This window comes from Melopsittacus undulatus, chromosome 4, assembly GCF_012275295.1.
Source record: "Melopsittacus undulatus isolate bMelUnd1 chromosome 4, bMelUnd1.mat.Z, whole genome shotgun sequence".
In the NCBI taxonomy this organism is placed as follows: domain Eukaryota; kingdom Metazoa; phylum Chordata; class Aves; order Psittaciformes; family Psittaculidae; genus Melopsittacus; species Melopsittacus undulatus.
This window is the reverse complement of record NC_047530.1, coordinates 106473578-106496952: the sequence shown is the minus strand read 5'-3', so window position 1 is coordinate 106496952 and position 23375 is coordinate 106473578. Positions and strand designations below refer to the sequence as shown.

At 40.3% G+C, this 23375-nt stretch overlaps 1 protein-coding gene across 4 annotated transcripts; it reads left to right on the top strand.

The window, feature by feature from the left end:
• Positions 1 to 612: 612 nt before the first annotated feature.
• Positions 613 to 22924, top strand: TIAL1 (TIA1 cytotoxic granule associated RNA binding protein like 1). 4 transcript variants are annotated; one of them, XM_034062397.1, is made up of 13 exons: positions 623 to 918; positions 7745 to 7841; positions 11233 to 11331; positions 11649 to 11703; positions 12004 to 12091; positions 13088 to 13462; positions 13933 to 14008; positions 17118 to 17226; positions 17519 to 17614; positions 17701 to 17785; positions 18076 to 18199; positions 18658 to 18797; positions 19806 to 22924. In XM_034062397.1, coding segments are annotated over exons 6-13 (750 nt in total). In that variant the 5' UTR covers positions 623 to 918; positions 7745 to 7841; positions 11233 to 11331; positions 11649 to 11703; positions 12004 to 12091; positions 13088 to 13460; the 3' UTR covers positions 19924 to 22924. The 4 variants fall into 4 exon arrangements, with proteins under 4 accessions (XP_033918286.1, XP_033918287.1, XP_033918288.1 ...); XM_034062398.1 differs by having other exon boundaries at positions 626 to 918; positions 13088 to 13156; XM_034062395.1 differs by lacking the exon at positions 13088 to 13462 and having other exon boundaries at positions 613 to 918; positions 11182 to 11331.
• Positions 22925 to 23375: the final 451 nt, after the last annotated feature.

Here is a 23375-nt window from a genome sequence, read left to right as displayed (position 1 = left end):
GGCTGCCCCAGCCCAGCTCTCTCAGCCTGACTCCAGAGCAGAGCTGCTCCCCCTGATCTCCTGTGCCCGTTCAACATATTATAGCACAGACCAACGCCCCTCAGGCAAGCACACAATAACCATTTACAGTGAGAGCCCCCCGAGCTGTACCAGACCGCTTTATCCCTCATTTATACACAAACCACCACAATACTTCTGCTTTTGAGCGCCAGAAACCGGGCGGTCTGTGGCTCAACACGGGCTTTCCCCTCCTCCTGACGCCCAGCTCTGCAGCTCCCCACGGGTCTGGGGCAGTGCCCGGCACTGTGGGGACGCAGCGGCCGCACAAGTGAATCTTCCCGGGCTACTGGTGGCCAATCGGCACCGGCCGGGCTCGGCCCCCGCGGCAGCAGCGCCGGTGTCCGCCGCCCCGCCGGGCCCGCCTTCCGGCCCGCTGCCGCCGGGCCTGCCGGGAGCGGTAGTTCCGTCCCGGCTCTCCGCCCCTGTGCCTGCGGGGCGGCGCTGGGCCGCAGGACTACAGCCCCCAGAGGGGGACGGGCCCCGGGTCCCGGCCTGCTGCTTTATCCCCGCCAGCGCCTACGAGCCCCATCGCGCTCCGCGGCGCGGCGGTGGGCACCGGGAAGGAGAATCCGTCCCGAGAGGGAGCGGGGCCGGCGGGGCGCGGCTGCGCAGAGCGCGGCTTCCTGAGTGTCTGGTGGCGGCGGCCATTTTGTGGTGTTTCTTCCCTCTCAGGTCTGGGGCTGCCGTGTCGGGACCTGGCGAGGGGTCGAGACGGAGCGGGGGGAGCCGGGGCCCTCACCCTTACCTTCCCTTCGCCTCCCTGCGCGGCCGAGCCCCCCTCTCGGGCGCTGCCCCCGGCTGCGGCTGAGAGCGGAGCTCGCCCACCATTATGGAAGACGACGGGCAACCCAGGACCCTGTGAGTGGGGAGGGGACCGCGGTTGAGGCGCGGGGGCTCGGGGAGGGCGGAGGGAGCCGGGCCGGCGGCGGGGCGAGGCGAGGCGGGCAGGGGGATGCGCTCCCGGAGGCGTGCGTGGCCGGGCCGCGGTGGGGGCGGGGAGGCGCGGGCCGGGCGGGTGTGAGGAGCGGGGCCGGGCGGCGCGGGGGTCCCGAGGCCGTGGGGAGCGGGGACCGGAGCGGGGAGGGGAGGGAGCGGGTTCGCGTCGCACCGATTCAGGGCGAAAACGGCGGGGAACGGAGGTGCCGCCGCCGCGGTGGAGGCCGAGGGGACTCTGGGTTTAACTGGTTCCCTGCCCGGTGTAGGGGGACACTGCCTGGCTGTGGGTGTAAGGCTCACACCGGGCCCGGCCGGGCCGCTTGTCCTCGGGTCCTCCGTTCACCGCGGTGGCGGCGATAGGAAAGTTCTTTGTGTTCTCCGTGCGGTGGGTGGGATGGGGAGCGCCGTGAAACGAGACTCTCCATGGCGGGCAGATAGGGAAAACTGCTTTTCCGTCCGGTGTTTTATGGGGTGGCTCTGTAGCAGCCTCTTGGGCCCTGGCAGCAGAAATAACTGTATGTTGGCCGTGTCTCCCTAGGCGGGGTTTGATCAATTGGTGGCTGTCATCTGTTTTCTGTTTAAAACTATGCATTTGAGGGGGTTTTCTGGTTGCTATTGAGTTCTTTTCGACTCTGCAGGTATAGGTTTGATGAGTTTTCTTTGTCCGGTTGATTTATAGCGGGGGGGGGGGGGGGGGGGGGGGGGGGTTGTACGTGTGGTCAGGCGCTTGAGAGCACTTAATTCTGTTGTTGACCATTTGAAGGAGTTCATAGAGCCTCAGTTTCCAGTTGCCAGAGGATGTTATGGGCTATATGAGCAGCAGTGTGTAAGTTCAGGCTGTCCGTGTCGGACAGCCCCAACAGTACAATGTTCAGGCTGTCCATAAGAGAAACGCAGTTCAGGTCAGTGCAAATGAAACCTTTGTCTGTTTAGTTTTGGGGACAATAGCCTTCAGAAAGGCTTCCAAAGATAGTTTGGATTGAAGGGCACTTTAAAGGAACTACCAAAGCAGAGTGAAGTATCTCTGCATTTTGTTCCAACTTCAAAAATGATGACTTGGCATTTAAGGCTTTTCCAGGCAATTTGTGTGTTTTCTCCTTCCTGTGTCTGCAGAAGTTACTTTAACTTGTTTACAGTGTAGTCTAAGTACTTAATTAGCCCTTGCTGCCCAAGATTCATAGTTTAAATAAGTATATCTTAAATGCTTTTTGCATTAACTGCCCAAATGCTTGGCCTTGATAGTGGATGTAGTTTTCAGAGTGTTGCTTTACAATGAGAAGAGATAAAGGGACAAAGTTTTACTGTTTTGTTTTCATGTTCTCTTCCTGACAGGCTTCCCCCCTTGTTTTGTAAATAAGTGCTATATCTAGACTAAGGTTTAAATGTTCTTCTCTATCTAGATTAAGTATTAGAATGCTCTTTCACTACTAGCAAGTTTTGGTGCTACATTGGGAGTGGGTTCGATGACCTGACTTAGCCCACTTAGTCACTGACAAGGGAAGAATCCCATCTGTACTAAGATGCATGAAATAGTATCTCCCCATCTGCCCAAGATGTTTTATTGCACAGTGTGAGGCTGTTTAATTTGTTAAGCTAATAAACAGCCATACATTTGTTTCTTAGTAGCTTTGTAGTAACCACACTCATGTAGGGTTCCTTTCCTGTCATTAATTGAGGGCATTTTTTTATAGAACACAAAGATTCTTCTGTAGCATTTCTTACATCTTCCTCTTGTCCTTTTATGTGAAATACCTTTAAATGTAGAACTGCAAGTTGTGTTTTAAAGATTATTATCCTGGGTAATACTTCTCAGGTAGAGGAGTTACAGTCTCTCATGAATACAATTCACTAGCCCCCAAGACCAGCGAATAATATTGTAAGTTGAGCTCCTTGGTTTTGTTTGTGCTTTCATGAGGTGGGAATTAAATGAAGAGCAAAGTGTTTCAGTAGCTGTTTGACCACATGCATAAGTGCTTGGTTGATAGTTTAAGTGATACTTTATGAATGTCTTCAGTGTTTCCTTTATTCCCTTGGGAATCATAGAATAGATAGGGTTGGAAAGGACCTTAAGATCATCTAGTTCCAACCCCCCTGCCATGGGCAGGGACACCTCACACTAAACCATATCACCCAAGGCTTCATCCAACCTAGGCTATAAAGGAAGTTTCTTTTTGGACATTTGCAGGCAAGTTTTTAATCATAAGGGTGTACTTGTCCATGGCAGGGGGATTGGAACTGGATGATCTTAAGATCCTTTCCAACCCAAACTATTCTATGATTCTAAAAGAAAGAAGACCTCACCTAACTGCTGCTCACTGAACGTTTATACCCATCTTCAATAACTCAGGAATATTGTTTCCATTTGTGGTACTTGCAGGGCTGTTATGTTGGTTTCCATCATGATGGGTCAGTCATGAACCTCTAAGAATTCAAAATATTTTCTGAAGCTTAATATAGAAAACAGGCATAATTTGCATGTTTATTTCCCACATTTCATAACTAGCAGCCCTGTGTAGAAATATGAAGAATAACATTCAGCATCTTCTGCCCAAAAGTTTTCCTTACTGCTCTGAACAACTTGAAGATAACTATGAGAAAGGGGGAGGTCTTTTTGTAGGATTTGTCACAACCCTTGATTTGAACGGGATATAGAACATTCACACCATGTAATTTTTCAGCTGGTCCTAAAATGAACTGTGGGCTTTTGATTTTCCAGAGTTTTTTTTTAATATAGGACACTTAAACTCTGTTTTCTGTGAGTACTGGTCGATCATAAGCTGTATGAAGGTCCTGTTCTACTTTTAAGATGGAAACCAAACTACCAGAAGCCTTGTGTGTTGCTTATGTTACCAGCTCTTGCTGATAACGGAAATAAAAGTTACAAATCTGTGTGTTCTTCTTACTAATGGCTTTAGGAAAACTTGGTGAGCAGTACCAGAATACCTCCAAGTTGTTGTATCATTAGTGGTCTATTCCAAGTGTTGTGGGATGTGGAGATGGTGCAGAAATAGGACTTCAGTTGTGAACCAGGAGCAGGATTCCCTTCTCTTGGTCTTCCTTTCAGCTCAGTTCTGTTGTAGACAAACATAGTCTGCTAGCAGAGTCTACAGAGTGGATTTTTCTTGGTATCATTTTATTTCTAGTAGTTCAGTAGCACTAGGCAGGGATGCTATTTCTATGGGCTTTTCACCACATCAGTTACTGCATTGCTTATCATACTTTCTTCATTTCAATATGGAATCTGTCTCTTCTTTCACTTTGTCTGTGTGAGTATGAAAACGTACTATCTTTCCACTAAGCAGTATGTAGGGGAAGTTTTGTGGACCTAAACTAGTGGCTGTAAATGTCCCTGTCTTGTCTAACTAAGATACAATAAAACCCTGTTTACCTTCACAAAGAGGATTTTTCTTTTCAAGCCAGAATTTAATTTGAAAGCTCATTACTTGCTGATATGTGTTTCATTTATTCTTTAGATAATTCTACAAGATCTCTGAATTTCAAATACAGTTTGTTATTCTTTGTGTTGTTAGCAGCATTCAATAGTGTAATATCAGGAGATCTATATATAGAGAGAGATACATACATGGTTAGGGGTTTATTTTGTATTTGCTTATTAATTGGTGTTTAAGTGCTTCAGACTTGCAGAGGGAAACAAACCCTATTGCCTGTATGCAAAAAGCCACAACTTTTGCTGCCCTGTCCCATTAAGCAAGACAACAGCCTAGAAAAGTATAGTAAGTGCTTCTTCCCTGTTGGGTTTTACCATTTTTAAAAGTTTGAGTAATACATCCTCTAGAATGTTAAGGAAAAGATTAAGTTACTGCATAGGAGCATGTTAAAAGCCATGTGCTTTCTTCATGTGTGCTTCTGTTTATTTTGATTTTGTGAAGTAGAATAGAAAATACTATGTTATGTTATATATAATGTCTAAATTGAGCTAGAAAGGGGAAAACTGAGTGCATCAATAGGCTGGCCAGGGGTGGTTGGTGATTAGCATCAGCTGAGGGGAGTTTTGTGTTTCTAGAATGGCGAGCTTTCTGTCCTAGTGTGTTGAATCTACTTTTTATTTATGTAGTATTCAGACATTATGCACTGAAGATGTTTGTATGTTTTTAAGTCATCTTTACCTGTACTCAAGGAGGTGACATTACTGCAACCTACTTTACTTGAAGATATGAAAGTAGTCATCAAACTTTACGTTTTAGTATATTGTTCTCAATTTGTCAAGGTTTGTATTCCCATAGTTTAAATGCAGTTCAAGGGATCTGGGGCTCTGTGGATCTTGTCCTTGTTACAGGAACCTTATATTATGTATTACTCAAGTTTCAGAGTGTTAGCAACTTGTGAAAGGTATTAATGCCTTCTGACTGTGGTAATACTAAACATCTAGGCCGTATTTATCATAAGTATTTAGAGCATTACTGGACCAGTAGGACTTTCCATCCTGTTTGAATCTGGTAATCAGGTGATGCAGAATTATATTGCTGATTTTTATGGAGAGGTGGCTTGGTTTATAGCCAAGGTTTATGATGCAGTGTTCTCACAGCTGTCTTAATGAAAACATAGTGGTATTGGAAATCCACCTGGGATTTCTTCTAGTAGGTAGTGGCATTTAGTTAGCGGAATAGATTTCCAAGGAATGGCTTTTCCTTTTTTTTTATTGTCAGACCAAGAGGAATTTTTCAGCTTGATTTTTAGAGGTTTTGCTTTTCCAAAGTACATAGTAATATTATGGAGAAGAGGCTGAGATTTTGGGTTTCTGTGGTGTTAATTGTGTTGCATATCTGAGGTTGCACTAGAAATGATGTTAGTAGGAGTTAATTGTACTTAATTTCATGTCAGTGCTACTGTACAGGTGCTTAGATCAGTATGTTAAGGTGTGGTGTTAATTCTGTTCTACAACATACAGATAGTGCTAGTAATAAGTTCACAGCAGTCCTGATGTTTTATGTGGCAATTCCTACTGGTAGTTGTATTTTTCCTCTGATTTTAGTAGCATCTTCAGAGGTTAATGTTTCCATTTTAAACTAATAGTTATTTATGATTTGATCTTGGTGAATGATTAACAAAAAATGAGTTAAGGTTTTGGAACAAAGGTGTAGATAAATATTTAACTGTTAAGATTTCAGGATAGAGAATTGAAAAGTCAATGAGATGGGCAGTTTGTTCTGTAATGGGTCTTAGCAGAATTCTGTAGGTTTTAATTTCCTTACTGAAATGCTTTGTAACAATACAGGCTGAAAATGCAGCTTCTGTTAATGACTCCTATTAATTCAAATGTATTTAGTAAGAAAGTAATGAGTACATGAAAGTTTTTAATGGCCGTTTCTAATAGTCGGATTATGTGATATATGAGGAACTCACTCTGGATCTTGCGTAGTGTTAAGTTCTGACTGAGGATATGCAGAGGTGTTTCATAGCTGTTGAAAGAATTACAACATAGAGAAAACCCTATTGATATCATTCTGTAGTGTTCACATAGGGTCCATTTGAATTTTGCTAAAGCTAGGTGAAAGTCCAGTTGTCAAACCTAGAAATGGCTTTTCAGAAATGAGAAAGGGATACCCATTAAGGAAAAGCATGCACTTATATGTCTGTGCCCAAAAGAAATTGGCTTATGCATAGGCTAAGAAATGCTGGTTTACATTTATATTCCCTGAAGTGTATTAGCAGCTCAGACTGACTTTAGTTTATTGTATTGTGACATTCAGAGTAAAATGAATAAAATGTATATTGTTTCAACAGCTGAACCACTATAAAGTTCTGCTCATGTTACTGATTGCATTTGAATCCTTGGTGTCTTGACAGGTTTACTTGTAAAGATAATGAATGTCCCTGTGCTGTGACTCTGAGTTCTGGTGCTTTGACAATCCTTTTTCTTAACTGATGGCTTTGCTTACAGTTTGATTACAAATTACTCTCTTAAAAGTAGTTCAGTTTTGCATTCATGACTCTTCTCAGCCATCCCTATGACCTGGTTTTACTTCTTGCGAGTGTAAAACATAGCAGGGTACCTAGAAGTAGTTTTCAAACTCTGCTATTGGGTTTCTCGCTATATGGGTAAATACAGGGCTCTGTGTAAACTAGATGGGTGTTTTAGAACTTGAATTGTTTCTAAGGTTTTATAAATAAATCAGGAAGTATGGGTGATGTTATGATAACACTGCCAAAACTTTGGGGTGTTTTACAGATTGGTAGCTGTGGAGATAGACTCTGTTCAGAGTATTCCTATGGCACAGTGTTGCATGAATTGCCTGTTGGCAAGTGGGCTGCTTTCCCAAATGCTCAGGAAAACAGAAAGATGGAGTTGGAAAGCAGCACAGTTCTGTCTGAGAGCTATTCCAGGAGTAATAGGAGTTTGATGTGGGTTTGTACCCAAATTCAGAAGTAGTCTGGATTAGATGCTCTGTGGGAAGTGAAACTTAAAATGTCTTTTCCTAGTTGTTTGCTTGTTCTTGAGCAATGTTCTTCATGCTTCTGATATTTCCCTATTGGCACTAGATATCCATGTCCACTATTATGTCTGAATCAAGTGTCATGTTCCCAGTTGTGTGGCCAACTTCAGAAACCACAGGAATGCTGCATTAACACTATATCATGACATAATTTGTAAATAGTATCTTTAAGATATGTGGGATATTTAAAGGGAGATGTTTCATAGTCATTTAAGAGTTTAAAATTATAATGACATGTGAAAAAGATGAAAACATGTGGTTTAAAATCCCATTTTATTTGTTTCCTTGTGTAGCTATGTAGGAAACCTCTCCAGAGATGTGACTGAAGTTCTTATACTTCAGTTATTCAGCCAGATTGGACCATGCAAAAGCTGTAAAATGATAACAGAGGTAAGGCCACTTCCAGGGGGGTAGCAAATATAATGTAAGTGATGATAAGTTATGCAACATAAATGGAGTTGGGGGCTTCTTTTGCCGTTCCTGATAGTGGGTTTTTAGGTTGATTGTGCTTGGCTTTGAGGATAACATTTTGCAGAAGAGACCTGTTGTTGTGCAGAGTCCTGTACTTTTGCCTGTAGCCCTGACATACCCTTCACCAGCTGATGATGAGATTCCACTTTCTTTAGAAGGTTGTTACCCCTTCTTTTCAGAATCCCATTGTGATGATCAGAAACCTCATTGTTTCAAGTGTTACTCATGGCTATTTTGTACATTTTTTTACTTTATTTGAACATGAGCCTCAGTAATTCTTTTTCCTCTTGACTAAATGCTGCTTCACTATGGATGAAAAGTCCAAAATCCTTCAAAACAAGCTGCGTTCTTCCTGAGTCACTTCTGTGCCAGTGCAAACAGCTCTTGTCTGCATCACTCTGTTCTTAAATGAATTTTTTCTTGAAACAAATTGACAGAATTCCCATAGTATCCCAGACAAGGTCTTTTGTACAAAACAGTGGTAAGTATTAATACTTTCTTCTCACCATTGCAAATGCTCCAATACCTTTAGGATTGGTTCCATTTCCACTATCTTGTTGGCACATCCTAAGCGATTTCTTTATCCTTAATATTTTTCCTTCCTTGTGCATTTATAACTGGAACTCCTGGCAGGGACTGATCAGAACTTTAGCTGCATTCAGTCTTTGGTTCTTCAGCTCTGGTATTCTGTATGCTCTTCCTACTTCTACTACTACTACTTATGCTTGTTACTAACCTGTGATTACAGATTTCCTGTGTACAGTCACATTACTTTTTTTTGGCCAAGATTGTTAATGAAGATATTAAAAGGCAAGCCTTGAAAGCAGACTTAGGAACACTCCTAGTAACTCCTCTGTGGTCTTCTTTTCCCCTCAATGTGACACACTGCTTTTTTGGAGGTGGTTTTAGTGGCTTCTTATCCATCTGATGCTTGTTTAATCACTCTCTTCTTTGTCTTCATTAATCAGTCCCCATTAATTAAAACCTTCTAGTAGAGATAAGAGCCACATACTCTACGGGTTTATTGGAGAAAGGTGACTAAACAGAAGGGTAACAGAGCACGATTGTTGTTTGGGTTTTTTTCTCTGAAGAAACAACTTTGATTGTCACAGGCTCATTAGAAATAAGGTACTGCAGCTCCAGCCCTCATCAGTTGAGAGATGTTAGCATTAGTGTGATTTCTTGAGAACAAGATGAGAAGTTCCAACAACACTCTTTGTAGTTGATTTAGACTTTATGGTTTTAGGATTTTACATAACCATACAAATAAGAAGTGAGGCATCTTTCTGAACTGAGGAGCTGAACAAAAAGCTACTCACAGCTATATTCAGTCATCTGGAGGTGAGCACACTGAGCTGACCTAATCCCCTATCACTGAGCAGTCAGCAAGTGCGAGTTGGGTTCTAGACTGGAATTGGCCTGCAGCTACAGCACTTCTGTCGAAGTACCTATTCATGCTGTCCATCCTCCTGATCAGTGTTGTCATCTTCTCACAGGCACTGAGTTGCATTTAAGTGGTTCTTACCTGTCTTGTTACTGCCACCATTGGTCAAATTTATACCTGAATGCTTTAAAAACTTCTGTGATTTTTCTGTTTCCTTCCCCTGTTCAGCCAGATACATCGACTCTTTGATCACTGTCTCTTAAATTTGTACAGTATATGACATATATCAAGTGTTCAGAGATTTGAAGTGGTTATTTTGGGGGTATATAATACTCAAGGTGGCGTGAGTAGCGTGTACAGGTATCTCAAACTCCTCAGGGTCTGGGTATCTGTGAAAGAGGATCTTTTCATGTTCAGACAAGCTCTTAGTGGTAGAGAAGACCTCTCCACAGTCTAAAAGTAAATTGCACTTCATTTGAAGCACAGACTGTACTCATCTGCTAAGTCCTTATCTTGTTTTCATTGTAGGAGGAAGGTGGTATGGGAAGAGGAGTGAATTAAGGCTCACTGTTTTGAGGCATCTGGGGTGAATGTGCTCTTAGAGCATTTCATGGCTGTTGTGACTTAAAGTCTTTTTTATGATATCAGGTGTATTTTCTTTGCACATTTTGCATCAGTTATAGACTCCTCATACTGACTATTTAGAAGGATGTCTTCAGACTGCTTGATCATTTTGGGTATAGAAAGGCCTTGTGATCAGTTCAGCTGTGAGATCTTAACTTCCTTGTTCAGGTGTAGACAGAGCTATTGAAGAGGTACAATCCAGTTTAACAGGGCAGAATTGGATTTTTTTGTCCATATAAGCATGTGTGAATTTCCAGAAGTTAAATAATAAAACTGGCAAAGTCCTGCTCCCAACTTGAGTTAGAGCCTTCTACCTAACACTGGGGGGTGTTGACATGCAAGAACAGTGGTGCCAAAACAGTGTCTTTACATGCTAGACCCTTCTCTGTGCAAGAAATAATTGGTTTAATTCAGTATTAGTGTTTGTCATCTCCTGGTCTGTGCACATGGAGAGCACTTAGTGTAAAGAAGTACTAAAAGTAGTTAGTGTAGATATTTTGGTGTAAGGCTCTAGGTTTTGTACTCATTACATCCTTTAGGCAGATTAAATCCAATGGCATTCCAATCATCATTTCCACTTGATCAACTTTATGTTCTTTGCTCTTAATAGTTCGGTACATTTAATACTTAAGTGAGTTTTGTTTGTCATTTACTATGTTTAAAGGTGTTTTATTAGGCTATCTTACAAAACCAGCTTGCACCCCAGATTTAAGAGTAACAATTGATGTCTTTTTTTTCCCCCAGTCAGACTGTTTTGAGTTCTTTTAAACGGATGTTTCCCAGCTGCTGGTTATAACATTTTTCATGTGAGACTGAGAAGATGCAACTTCTGGGTTCCATTCTGGCTGTGATTTTTAGGCAAATACAGGGAAAGACTTCTTAAGTAGGAGGAGAGAGAAAATTGGCAATAATGTATCTGGGGAACAAACCTTTTAAGCTTTTGAGTATATGCATGAGTCAGAAGACTGTATTTGTTCTTCTCTCCATTCTTCCCTTTCCCACCTCCCCTTTCATCCAGTCTGCAGATCATGTTTCTGGTTAGTTGAATTATTCTTAATGTAATAAACCTCAAGTACTGAGCCCTCACAGAAAGTACACTATACTTCAGATATCACTAGACCTTTAATAAAAGTCCATCTTAAGAATTCTTGCATTTAAGTGTAATGTCAAAGGCTATTTCATAAATCTAATGCAAATCATTTTTAAAGTTTCTAACTATAAGTAATATATTTTCCTGGATTTTCTTCTCAGCAACCCGATAGCAGAAGGGTCAACTCTTCTGTTGGATTTTCTGTTTTGCAGCATACAAGCAATGACCCTTATTGCTTTGTGGAATTTTATGAACACAGAGATGCAGCTGCTGCATTAGCTGCTATGAATGGGAGAAAAATTTTGGGGAAGGTAAGTTGCTTACATTGGAATCTTAGATTTAAGGACTCTTAAATCTTAGATTTAAGGTTTGTGTAAAAACTCTTAATAAAACTGTGGGATGTTCATTTTCTTGAAGGTGTTTCTCAAGTTTAATATTTTTAGATTAATAAAATACTGATTTGGAAAAGTCAGTCCTGTTTAGGAAACATACTGTTTGTGATGTTCTAACTATGACAGTGTTTTATACTGAGTGGTGACTTGTAGACATTGTTGTAACCCACCCTTGAATGGACTTATAAAATGTAAGGATTTTGTGAATTCATATTAAATCTTATGCTTGTTTTCAGGAGGTCAAAGTAAACTGGGCAACAACACCAAGTAGCCAGAAAAAGGATACATCCAGTAAGTAAAGTAATGCCACAGTATCACTTCTACACAAATCCTTCACATCGTGGTAATATGTTGTCATAAATACATTTAAACATAACTCTTCTCCTTCCCATCTTGTGTTTAATAGAAGTTGGCAAACTAATTCTTCTGTTTCTGCTTTACGACTGGGGAAACCGGAGTGGACAGATTAAATTGCTGCTGCTCATCCAATGGAGTCGTGGTTCCCAGTGCGGTGTGCAGAGCATCACTTTCGCAGGAGTTGACATTGTAGATAGCAGTTAAATATTTGATAAGTAAATTATTTATTTTCAGATCACTTCCATGTGTTCGTTGGGGATTTAAGTCCAGAAATAACAACAGAAGACATCAAGTCAGCATTTGCTCCCTTTGGTAAAATATCGTAAGTATCATCATAAACATTTCCAATATCAGTTAGAAAATGACAGTGAAAATATGTTTGAGTTGAAATGTTAGTTCTTGTCTCTAGATGATTTTCTGATGTTGATTTCCTTATGTTGGGTGGGCAGTGAAGAGGGGTTATTGTTTCATCTTAATATCTATAATGATTGCAAATACAGTAATGTAATTGTGCTCTGGTTTTGCTGAAAGCAATGTGCTTTTAACCTAATTTATATGCTAATGTCCTTCAGCTTCTTATTAATTCTTAATTACTGTTCCTAAGTGTGACTTTTTGTTGTTTAGAATGTGTACAGAGTAGTGACTTGATAACTGGTATATGTTGCATCTTTGTGTATTGTGTATGCATTTATACTGCATTTCATAGGCAGTAAGCTGGGTAATTGGAATGTAACTTAATGAAGCAGCTACTTGAGTAACTTGTGATGAACGTGTTAAACAAAAGCTAATAATGAAAATGAAATCTGCTTTTGGGGGATGATAATGGGATGAATCAAGATTATAATATTTAAATGAAAAAATGGTGGATTTACAATATGTGCACATTTCTGCCAGTTAAGAGAAGGTTACTTTAAACTTCTCATAGATAATTGAGGTGATCCTAAATCACCTGGTGTTTTAATGGAACACATTAAATATGACAAGCATCCTTGTGAGTGCTAAAGTATGTGTGTCCTTAAGAGTACATGAAGTTGCACATGAAGGTTTGCAGGGATATAGTTCTAAGAGCAAAATGCTGAGTTTTCTCTTGTTCTGTACATTTTGAAATGAAATCATAAATCTTATTTCTTACCTCTTGCTATTTTGTTTACTTTGCTTTTTGTCTCTTAATGTGGTAAGTAAGTACTGTTTTAAAATGGGGTTTTAAAGAGAATAATTCAGGTTTCTGTTTTCTCAATCTATATTTATACCTGAGACCTGCAGTTTTTCTAAAGTCCAAGTCACAATTAAAAGTAATAGCATTCTGGTTATTTTGCAGAATTGCTCATAAGAATGGACAGGATCTTGAAGGCTAACTGCAAGGAACTGTGCACACTGGAACTCAGTTGTAGATTTTTTCTCATTTCTATTTATTCTTATTATACATTATTTATATATACATATTTTAGTATTTACATTTTAACATTCTATATTCAGTGCAGTTCTATATTTCCAATCATTTTAACTTACTCACTAAAATTTCTGTGTAAATTTGTTGTTTTCGTACTGGTGTGCTTAGCATTGTTGTTAGTTTTATTCTCCTTTTCTTTAAATATCTGAAAATGTCAATTTTTCAAAATTTACAGCTCCCCAAACTCCAAAATGATGCTAGAGAGTTGACCAAGAAAAATAAAGAAATCTGTTAACAGGCCATGTATGCCTTTTAATTCCTATTTTTTCCTCTTTTTCCATTTTTTTAATATTTCATATATTTGGTATCAGTAGGCAGAAGACCTTTAACTATTTAGAGAATGCATGGTAACTTAGCTAGAATTGTTACAGTAATTTCTAGAACAGTAAACCTTAGAGGACCCTAGCCAATAGAATACTAGAAAAGGAAACGTTGTCTCTCTTTATACTGCCCAATTTGAGCATTCTAGCCCTAGCCAGCATAGGTTATGTGGTTAGGTTGCATGTTTATTACATGTTATTTTTTTTTGTCCTACTGCTTTTTTCTAACAGGTAAAGAAGCAATAGGGAGAGTTCAGGAATGACTTGTAGTTGTAGGGCTAACTGAATTGCTAAGACAAAATTATGCTCACGATACAGTGTGTGTGGTTCCTTTTAGTTTTTATTTTGCAGGTTATTAATATCGCCCTCATATAGCTGTGCTTCTCTTCACAGGGATGCACGGGTAGTTAAAGATATGGCAACTGGAAAGTCAAAAGGCTATGGTTTTGTATCTTTTTATAACAAACTGGTGAGTAAGCACTGTGTTCACTGAAAATCATTGCCTGTTTTCCACCTGTAGTTTTGCCTTTTTGTTTATGTGTTCACTGTGTATCAGGCTTTCCCAAGGGAAATAAATTTGCATGTATGGGACAAATGTACTTTAGTCAGAAGCTTTCCTTATCTGTGGTTAAGGATTGAAACAATTTGGATGATAGCAATGCTGTGAGAACATTGTGAAAGGAGATACCTCAGTGTAGCAAGCTTGTTTGGGTGAGTTATGGTAGTTCAGCTCAGCCTGTGGAACCGTCTCTCCTACAGCGAGCTGGGTGCCTGGTCTGGTCAGCAGTGCTTTGGGTCTCTTAGCTGAGGTACCACGTCAGGTCCCTGTGTTAAGGTGGGAGCTCTCCTACAAAATGATGTCTTGGAGCTGTCAGCAGCACAGTGCCATGCTACATGGCAGGGTTTGGTCTTTGAGGGTGCTGAGGCGCTGGCACAGGCTGCTCAGAGAAGCTGTGGCTGCCCCATCCCTGGCAGTGCTCAAGCCCAGGTTGGAGGGCATTTGAAGCAACCTGCTCTGGTGGAAGGTGTCCCTGCCTATGGCAGGGGGCTGAAACTGGATCATCTTTAGGGTCCCTTCCAACCCAAAGTATTCTGTGATTTTCCAGATATAGGTTTGTGCCAAAGCTCAGTCTTTCTGGAGACCTAAGGCAACCAATTGTGTCATACTGTGAGGTACAGCCAGATTTACTTCCTTGAGCTCTGCATCTTCATAAGCTGTTGGTTGGTCCTTCACTTTAGTTCTTATTTTGGACTCTTAAAATGGGTCTTTGTATTGAGTGATTCTCAGCTAAGAGCTGATTCTGCACTAATAAAGCATTTGCTTCTGCGTGTTGTAAAACTGAAGGTTGTTCTTGGTTTTGTGTTGGATAGTCTTACATGATGGATGATCTTACGTGATGGATGATGTTATGCATGCTAAGGAAGAAATGCTTTTAACAAGGGACTTGTGCCCCTTACTGATCCAGATGTTAAAGGTGTTATTTGTAGAGTTTAATCAGTGTGGTAGTCATAAAAATAGTGCTATTATCTATTAACAAATCTATGTTCTGTTAACAACAAATCTATTAACTCAACAAATAATCCTTAGTAATTTGGAAGTTAAATGTCAAACAACATGAGAAACTTGTGAAAATTGATAGGAGAATGGAGCTGTGTGTTCAGAGGTACATAAGGGCAATGTGTGGAAACTAAACCATTTTCCTTAAATACTTTGCTCAGTAAAACCACACACAGTTAAGGATTTGGGACATATAGAATCATAGAATCGTTAGGGTTGGAAAGGACCTTAAGATCACCTAGTTCCAACCCCCCTGCCATGGGCAGGGACACCTCACACTAGACCATGTCACCTAAGGCTCTGTCCAGCCTGGCTTTGAATGCTGCTAGGGATGGAGCATTTGCTGCTTCTCTGGGCACCCTGTTCCAGTGCTTCGTCACACTCACAGTAAAGAACTTCTTCCTTACATCTAACCTAAATGGCTAAATTTTAAATGTCATACTAAAAAGTACCTGCAAAACTTGTCCTGATTGCTGTTCTTTCAGACTGCAGCCGCACTTCTGTGCTTGTGGCACCACCATCCTGTGCTGGCAGTTCAAGGCCTATTTTTCAGACTATTGTTGTCCCACTAGGCTGGGGGAAGTGGGATGTGTTCCCAGATTGCAGGTCTCTAGCCTGAGGTCCTGATGCATGCCACACTTGTGAGAAAATTCAATTCCTATGGTGAACTGGAACAGTTACAACATGGGCTTGTTCCATTTGTGTCATTGCAGTGACCCTCAAGGCTGGCAGCAAGGTTCATTAGAGGTAGTTGCCTTTCCTAGTCAGCTGGTAATTTACTCACGTTTTGGGAGTGAGGGTGTTTGAGTGAGGTTTGTGTTTATTGTCTAGTGGTTTTAGTCTTCCTTTTATCAGTCATTTTGTAATTTCTTTATGTACTGTCTTAAAAATGAGCACCCTGTGTAATGAATACTTAGGAGGATTGGGGTTCTGAGTGACTTGAGTTAGAGATGAATGCTATAGCTAGGAGCCTTCAGTGTGAGTCAGGACAGTGTTAGCTGCTCACTGTATCTTGTCCATGTGTTCTCTTTTTTCTGTGTACTTGGTGTTCTCTTTCTTATGGTTTGTGCCCTTGGGAAAGCATTTCAAACATCTGTACCATTTGCTCTCCCTCTCTTCTTTCAAAGCAGGTGGAGAAAAAATTGCTACATGGAAGTGTTAGCAAAGTTACCCCGTGCTTACTTAATGCTTCTGCTTACAATGTGAACTTTAAAGATTGTCTTCTAATTCATTTTTGAGATAGAAGCTGAGCCATATGGGCCCCGGACTCACTTTTATGTCTGTTCATGCAATGACTTTACAAAGCAGTCTGTGCTCAGACATGTCTTGCATGCCTCCAGAGGGCAGAAGAGAGGATGGGACAGGGCTTGTGTGTCCAAATACTAAATAAAAGCAATGTGCTCAATCTGTTTATGTCTCAGCGTTACAGACTCTGAAAAAACACATTCAGATTGTGCTGTACAATGTCTTTTGCAGATACATACTTAAGGCTATAAGTGTTATTGAGCTACAGCTGAGAAACTTTTCACTGAGCGTTTCTGGCAATTTTAAAAGTCTTCCCTTTCTGTTGATCATTAAATATACTTTTGTGTGCTGTGTATTTAATAGTCATTGGCAAAACAGTTTGATTTTTCAATAGTTAAAATGATAGTTGTTTTATTTCAGTAATTGCTTCTGGCATCTGTATGACCTTTACGCTTTTTTGGGGCAGCCTTCAGATATCCTGAAAGATGCAGGTTGTGTACAGGTAGTATATGTATGACTGTAGTTGGCTTTTATCCTGTGTGCAGAAAATGGGGATAGCAGAAAGGTTTTACCAGCTCACTTGAGCACCTTCTCTGATGGGCCTCAAGTTATTTCATTTTTGGCTGCTTGCAGTGGTTACTCAGAATTTCATATGTGTTTTTTAGTACTGTTACTGTTGTCAACAGAAATAACCGCCGAACAAGTCTTTCTTGGAAGCAGACTTGTATGTCCTACTTGTTTGGTTGTGTTACAATCTCTATTTTAATCTCTTTAGGATGCAGAAAATGCTATTGTACACATGGGAGGCCAGTGGTTGGGAGGCCGTCAGATCAGAACTAACTGGGCAACGCGGAAACCACCAGCCCCCAAAAATACACAAGAAAGTAAGACCTTCATATAATGCTCTGTTGTGTTTGCTGTCTTGCATGGCACTGTTCAGTGGAGGAATGACACATAATGTTGCCAAAATCGTATCAATTATGTATCTAGTTTGACTTCCAGATCTTAAAGGATAGGGTTTTTTTTTTGTATATTAGAGTAATAGCACTGCTGGTCTGTCATAAAATATTGAATGTGTGTGTTTAAATGTGTAATTCATCCTTGTGTATGAGGTAAGTGTCTGAGGCTCTGGTTACTGATAGCCTACTGCTTAAAACCAGTCTTCTCTCTTTACAGATAATACAAAACAGTTGAGATTTGAAGATGTAGTAAATCAATCAAGTCCAAAAAATTGTACTGTGTACTGTGGAGGAATCGCCTCTGGGCTAACAGGTAGGATTTGTTCTGTTGCTGTTGGTATTACTGAAGCTTCTTGGTCACCGGGATGGTTACTAACTCAAAAATGTTGTGTGTTGTAGATCAACTTATGAGACAGACTTTTTCCCCATTTGGACAGATAATGGAAATAAGGGTGTTTCCAGAAAAAGGTTACTCATTTGTCAGGTATGGAGAGAGAAAAACAATCTGTTGTTTTGTTTGTGTAATAATGTTTCATCTTTATGTAATTTTGCTTGCTTGAGCTTCTGCTGGTATGTTTAAAGCTGTCACCATATGTTCATTGAAAAATTTGGAACCTTAAAAAGTGGCCACCAATCTTCCTACCTGGAAAGATGAGTATCTGTGAAAGCAGATCTTTTTCTCTGGATATCCTGGATGTATGGATGGAGTCACTGCTTTTTAACAAGGTGAAAGTACTATGAAGCATAACATGAGTTTGTTTTTACATCCTTCAGATTTTCAACCCATGAAAGTGCAGCACACGCTATTGTTTCAGTTAATGGAACCACAATTGAAGGACATGTTGTTAAATGTTATTGGGGTAAAGAGTCCCCTGATATGACTAAAAACTTCCAACAGGTAACTGTACTTTTACCTTTTCATTGTATTACAAAAACAATCGTGTATATACCTGTCATACCTTCCCAGTTATGATAGCTGAATTTTGTGCTGGAGTGCTTAACGAAATTCAGTGTTCTGTCTCAGTTATGTTCCAGTTGTTCATCAAATTGGGCTAGTGATTTTGATGGAATATCTGTTACTGTCTTCTGGATATGATTCAAGATAGGGAGAAACTTTGAGGTAATTCTGATTTTTGCTAGTTCACTAACTGCAGATAAGGTGACTATCCATTCAAATATTCTTTTGGTATTTCAAACACACAAAGACGTGTTTCAGTCACAGTGATGTCTTATTTTGCTGATCTCTGCTCCTTTTAGTCGTGCAATTGATAGCACCCAAAATTTTGCCTTCAGCAGTACAAAAGGAACATAATCCATCTCTAGAACCTGAAGTACTGTGAATTATTCTCTCCTTAGGTGGATTACAGCCAGTGGGGGCAATGGAGCCAAGTATACGGAAATCCACAGCAGTATGGGCAATATATGGCTAATGGGTGGCAAGTACCATCATATGGAATGTATGGCCAAGCATGGAATCAACAGGGTTTTGGAGTAGAGTGAGTATTTAATTCTTTTAGATTATTCCAAGAATGTTAGATCTGAGTGTTTCAGGCTTAGTTGGTTCAAGGATTGAACAAGCTTTCAAGACTCATATGTGCTTAAAGTTGATATTTAATGATTTCCATGGACCAAATAAAGGGGTGAGTCACTCTGACTTTCACTTAACTCACATACTTCATGTGTATAAGTGTTTTGAGACAGAAGGCACGGAGACCCTCTCCTACAGTAGTTTCAGATCTTCTGGACTCTGACTTGAGGTAGTGAATACTGGAGAGGCTGAGACAGGGAGCCCAGGTATTGCCTGAAGGGTTCACAGCCCTGGAGAGCAGCAGCTACCTATGGACATTTTAACTTCTTTAGAATTTGTTCTTAAAAAGCTTATGACACTTTCAAGAATAGCGTGCTGTAGCACTTAACCCGCATTTTTTATTAAAGATAAGAAGAAATTGGTATGAGTAGTTCATTCATTCATTCAGTGGTATGAGTGTTCATTGTGGAGAAGTCTCCGAAGAGACCTCAGAGCAGCTCCAGTGCCTAAAGGGGCTACAAAAAAACCTGGAGAAGGGCTTTGGACAAGGGCCTGCAGGGACAGGCCAAGGGGAATGGCTTGAACCTGCCAGAACAGGGGAGACTGAGCTGAGCCCTTAGGCAGAAGCTCTTCCCTGTGAGGGTGTTGAGGCGCTGGCACAGGGTGCCCAGAGAAACTGTGGCTGCCCCATCCCTGGCAGTGTTCAAGGCCAGGTTGGACACAGGGGCTTGGAGCAGCTACTCCAGTGGAAGGTGTCCCTGCCTGTGGCAGGGGTTGGAACTTTATGAGCTTTAAAGTCCCTTCCAACACAAACCATTCCATGATTCTATGAATAGTAGTATAGGAAGTATGGTATAGGTTCTTTTTTGTTGTTGTTGTTTTTTTTTGGTCTCTTGTCTTGTAGATAATTTGACTAGTTTGCATGATGTGTTTCTTTTTCCCTTTCCTGTTTTTAACCATCCTGTTTGTTTTTAAGCCAATCGCCATCTGCTGCCTGGATGGGTGGATTTGGTGCTCAGCCTCCCCAGGGACAAGGTGCTCCTGTAATACCTAACCAAGCTGGATATGGTATGGCAAGCTACCAAACACAGTGAGCTGGGACTCTGTTTAAAAGTGTGTATTTCATGATAGGCTGCAGTTTCCAGTGACATTCTGAAGACTGGAATGTAGACAATGAAAAAAAAAAGAAAATATTTATTTTAAAAATGGAAATGTTTGGAACCTTTAGCACAGCTTTGCTTTGGTGAAGGACACAAATGTCTTCTAGTTCTGCCTTTTAAAGTTTTTTGTTCATGATGGAGATGAACATGTTTTTCTTTGTGTACAAAAATGAAAAATAAAGTCAATAAAGACAATTCTGACTACAAATTTTGATATAGTAGGGGAAATGGCTAATGGATCTGATCTTTAGGTTACCATTCCATTCTGTTTTTTTTTTCTTGTGTGTGTTCTGTCTTCAGTGTTTTACATCACTGTGCTTTTTAAGAGAGAGGACGTTGCAAAACGGCAAGTTGCTTTTAGTCGAACACGCCTCCTGAAATAAACTGTGGACCAATCATTCCAGCCAAGAAGACAGTATTGATTTTCCCAGTACCTATGGGCAGAGCTCAGAAAGGATGTGTGGGGCTTGAAGTAACTTTTTTAAAGATATATTTAATTTTTCTACATGCATAAGGAGTCTGATACAAAGAATAGGTCAGCCTAAAGTGAAAACCAGTACTGTCTGAGTAACATCACATCACTTTTACTGTCCACGTTCAGGCCCACGTGAAACCTTTTCAGGGCTGGTTTACTTATTAAGACTGTAGGAATTTGCTTTTAATTTTGAGAAGTAAAAGGCTTTTGCAAGTATGTTGTTTGTACTCAAAGCAGACACTCATACTTGGGCTTTTCCATCAAGTTTGAAGGCTACACATTGTAAATATTTCATAATGACAGTGTTTCAAAAGCATGCTCAAACATAGAAGTAGCAATGTAATTATTCAAAGTAATACTTAATATACTCTACTGCTTTCAAGGCAGTAGATTGACAAGAATGTGCAAGACTGACATTTCCAAAGTTGGCTATTATGTAAAGTTACATAAAGAACTATAACAAAGAGCCTTAATTTTAATTTCATAAATCTTTAATGCATCACCTTTTTTGTCATTAGAAATACCAGTTTTTTGCTTTACATTATTTGGTATGTAAATACCTTGGTTAACAACCTTGTAAAACCTATTTCAAGGTTCTTCTAAGTTGTATAGTATCTTGAGTGTTTTGAAAAAACCTGGATGTTTTTTAAGTCTAGAAATATTTTGCCCAAGAATTTTTTAACAAGATTGTTAAAAACATCTTATTTTAGAGACTATTCAATGTGCCATTTGGTAAATGGAGATGCAGTTGAACCAGTACACTGAGTTGTGACTTATTTTTAATTCCAGTTTTTTGTCTTGCTGGGTGGTTTGCATGTGATGAACCTGTACAGAGGCTGGGTTGTTTGTGTACTGAGTGTGTAAATGGATAAATCATGAAGATGTTTAAATGGTATACTTGGGTTCTTTCTGAATTATTTTCTGGATACATTGATATAAACTGCCTCAATAAATTTGAAGTTGAAAATGAATGTAAGTTAGATACAAGTACTGTGTCTTACCTGTGACAGCTAGGGGGTGCAGGTGGTCCAGCTGTGTACCAGATGCAGAGGCAGGCACAGTTCAAAAAGCAACTCTAGGATTTGCAGTGGTAGTTCAGTGAAGCCAACCTGCATTTTAACAGGGGCAGAATGTTTGGTTTTAGAGGTGATAGTTGTAAATGAGTGTCTGAGGAGCTGTACATTTTCTCTTTTGTGTTTCTTGCCATGCAGGTGGTAGAATAGCTTTTTGAAATGGAAACTTGCCATTTTGTTAAACCCGGTCAGGTTGTGCAAATAATTACACTTGATGCTGTAGCAAATCACATGAGGCTTGGTTTTTATTCCCTCCTCTTCTACTTGACATGTTAAATAGTACCTTGACTTCTAGATCAGGTTGAAAGTGAGATATATTGAAAGAGTAATTTAGTCAGTTGGCTCAGCTGTACCCAGAGATATATATAACTCTGGGTATCTAATGCATGCAATAATGACTGAAGTTAGTGTGGAACCAGAAGTGCTTGTGATGACAGAATTGGCCCTTTATCTCTGTTTGTCCCTTATGGTATCTGTAGTGTTTTTCTGCCTAAGTTAGGAGTCTTGCTACAGGACTTTGAGTTTTCTATGGATTTTGTATATATGTGTATATCTACGCGAGGATCGGCCTATACATTGCAGTTTGGGGAAAAAAGAATCACAAGTAAGTCTGCAGTTTTGTTACATTTATCAGGTTTAAAAAGAAATCACAAGTCAGTAGAAATATGAACTTACAAGTTTCTGTAAGGTTTCTTAGACTTCACTTGAAATCTGAGGTTTCTACATAATTCTAGGTGTTTTAACATATGACTGCGTGCTGGTATGTAAGCAGTGTGTTCTTTAGGCACTGCTGAAGATCTAGATAATGCGAATACCTTGCCATGTGAATGCCCTTGTAAATGGGTGTAAGATTAAGGCAGTGATCTTTGAGACCTCAATGTGTAGATCACGTTAAATCTGTTATTTAATATGCCTGCTATAGGGCTGGACTATACCTGACCTGTGTTTAAGGATGAAAGAGTATCTACTTTCTCATCAAAGTCTTTTGTCATTGATTTTTATACAGCTTTTCTTTAATGGTGATATTTCTTCGCAGACTTCTCAAGATATGGGAGTCTCCAGTGTCCTTTAATGTTTCTCTAGCACTGCGAGGGAGAGTTGTAACTTGGATTGCTTTCTACTCAGTAGTGTTCAGAAATGCATCACTGACAGTGTTTTTGGCACCAAAGAGCCTCTTGCGCCACACTGCTTTTACGAGTGACTGTTACACCACTGTCATTTCTCTAACTACAGAAATCAACCACTACCGAACCCCTTAACCACTACAAGGCTTTGGATTTCCAAACATACTGATTTCTAATGGCTTAAGTTGATGCGTACAACCTGAAGCAAGGTTGAAATCTGCATTTGCAGGAAATGTTCAATAAAAGTGAAACATGATAAAGGGCTTATCCTGTATTGTCATCTGTCAAAAAGCACTGTCCCTCCTGGCTGTAAACCTGACAACAGGCAAACAAGGGTGAACTTGTAAACTATGCACTTGCGCTTGTGTAAAAGATGTTTGATTTAAAGCTTTTCATACAAAACCAGTTTGTATGTTTCAGAGTTGCAGTAGTTAAGGCTATAAATTGAAGGGTACATGTAGCTTTTCGTCAGTCCTGCCTCCTTGTGTATGTTTGTCAGCAGTTTTCAGACAGACTTTTCCTGCAGAGCCTTCCTTACTAAGATAACTTCATGACATAGCTATTCACTGTAGCACAACCATTTCCTACGTTTCACTTGCTAAAGAGGCTCACAGTGAGTAAGGCTTAGTTTTGCAGAAAACTAGTGCTTTGTTTTTCTTGTGTTTGTACACAAGGAAGCAGACTTGAACTGTATGGACATGATTAGTGTCTGCT

Bases quoted from the DNA above. Each gene is read 5' to 3' on its own strand.
- TIAL1 (XM_034062395.1), top strand. From the start codon at position 890: ATGGAAGACGACGGGCAACCCAGGACCCT. The intron at 7,842-11,181 runs GTAAGGCCACTT...TTTTCTTCTCAG, and splicing joins GCTGTAAAATGATAACAGAG to CAACCCGATAGCAGAAGGGT. The intron at 18,200-18,657 runs GTAACTGTACTT...TTCTCTCCTTAG, and splicing joins TGACTAAAAACTTCCAACAG to GTGGATTACAGCCAGTGGGG.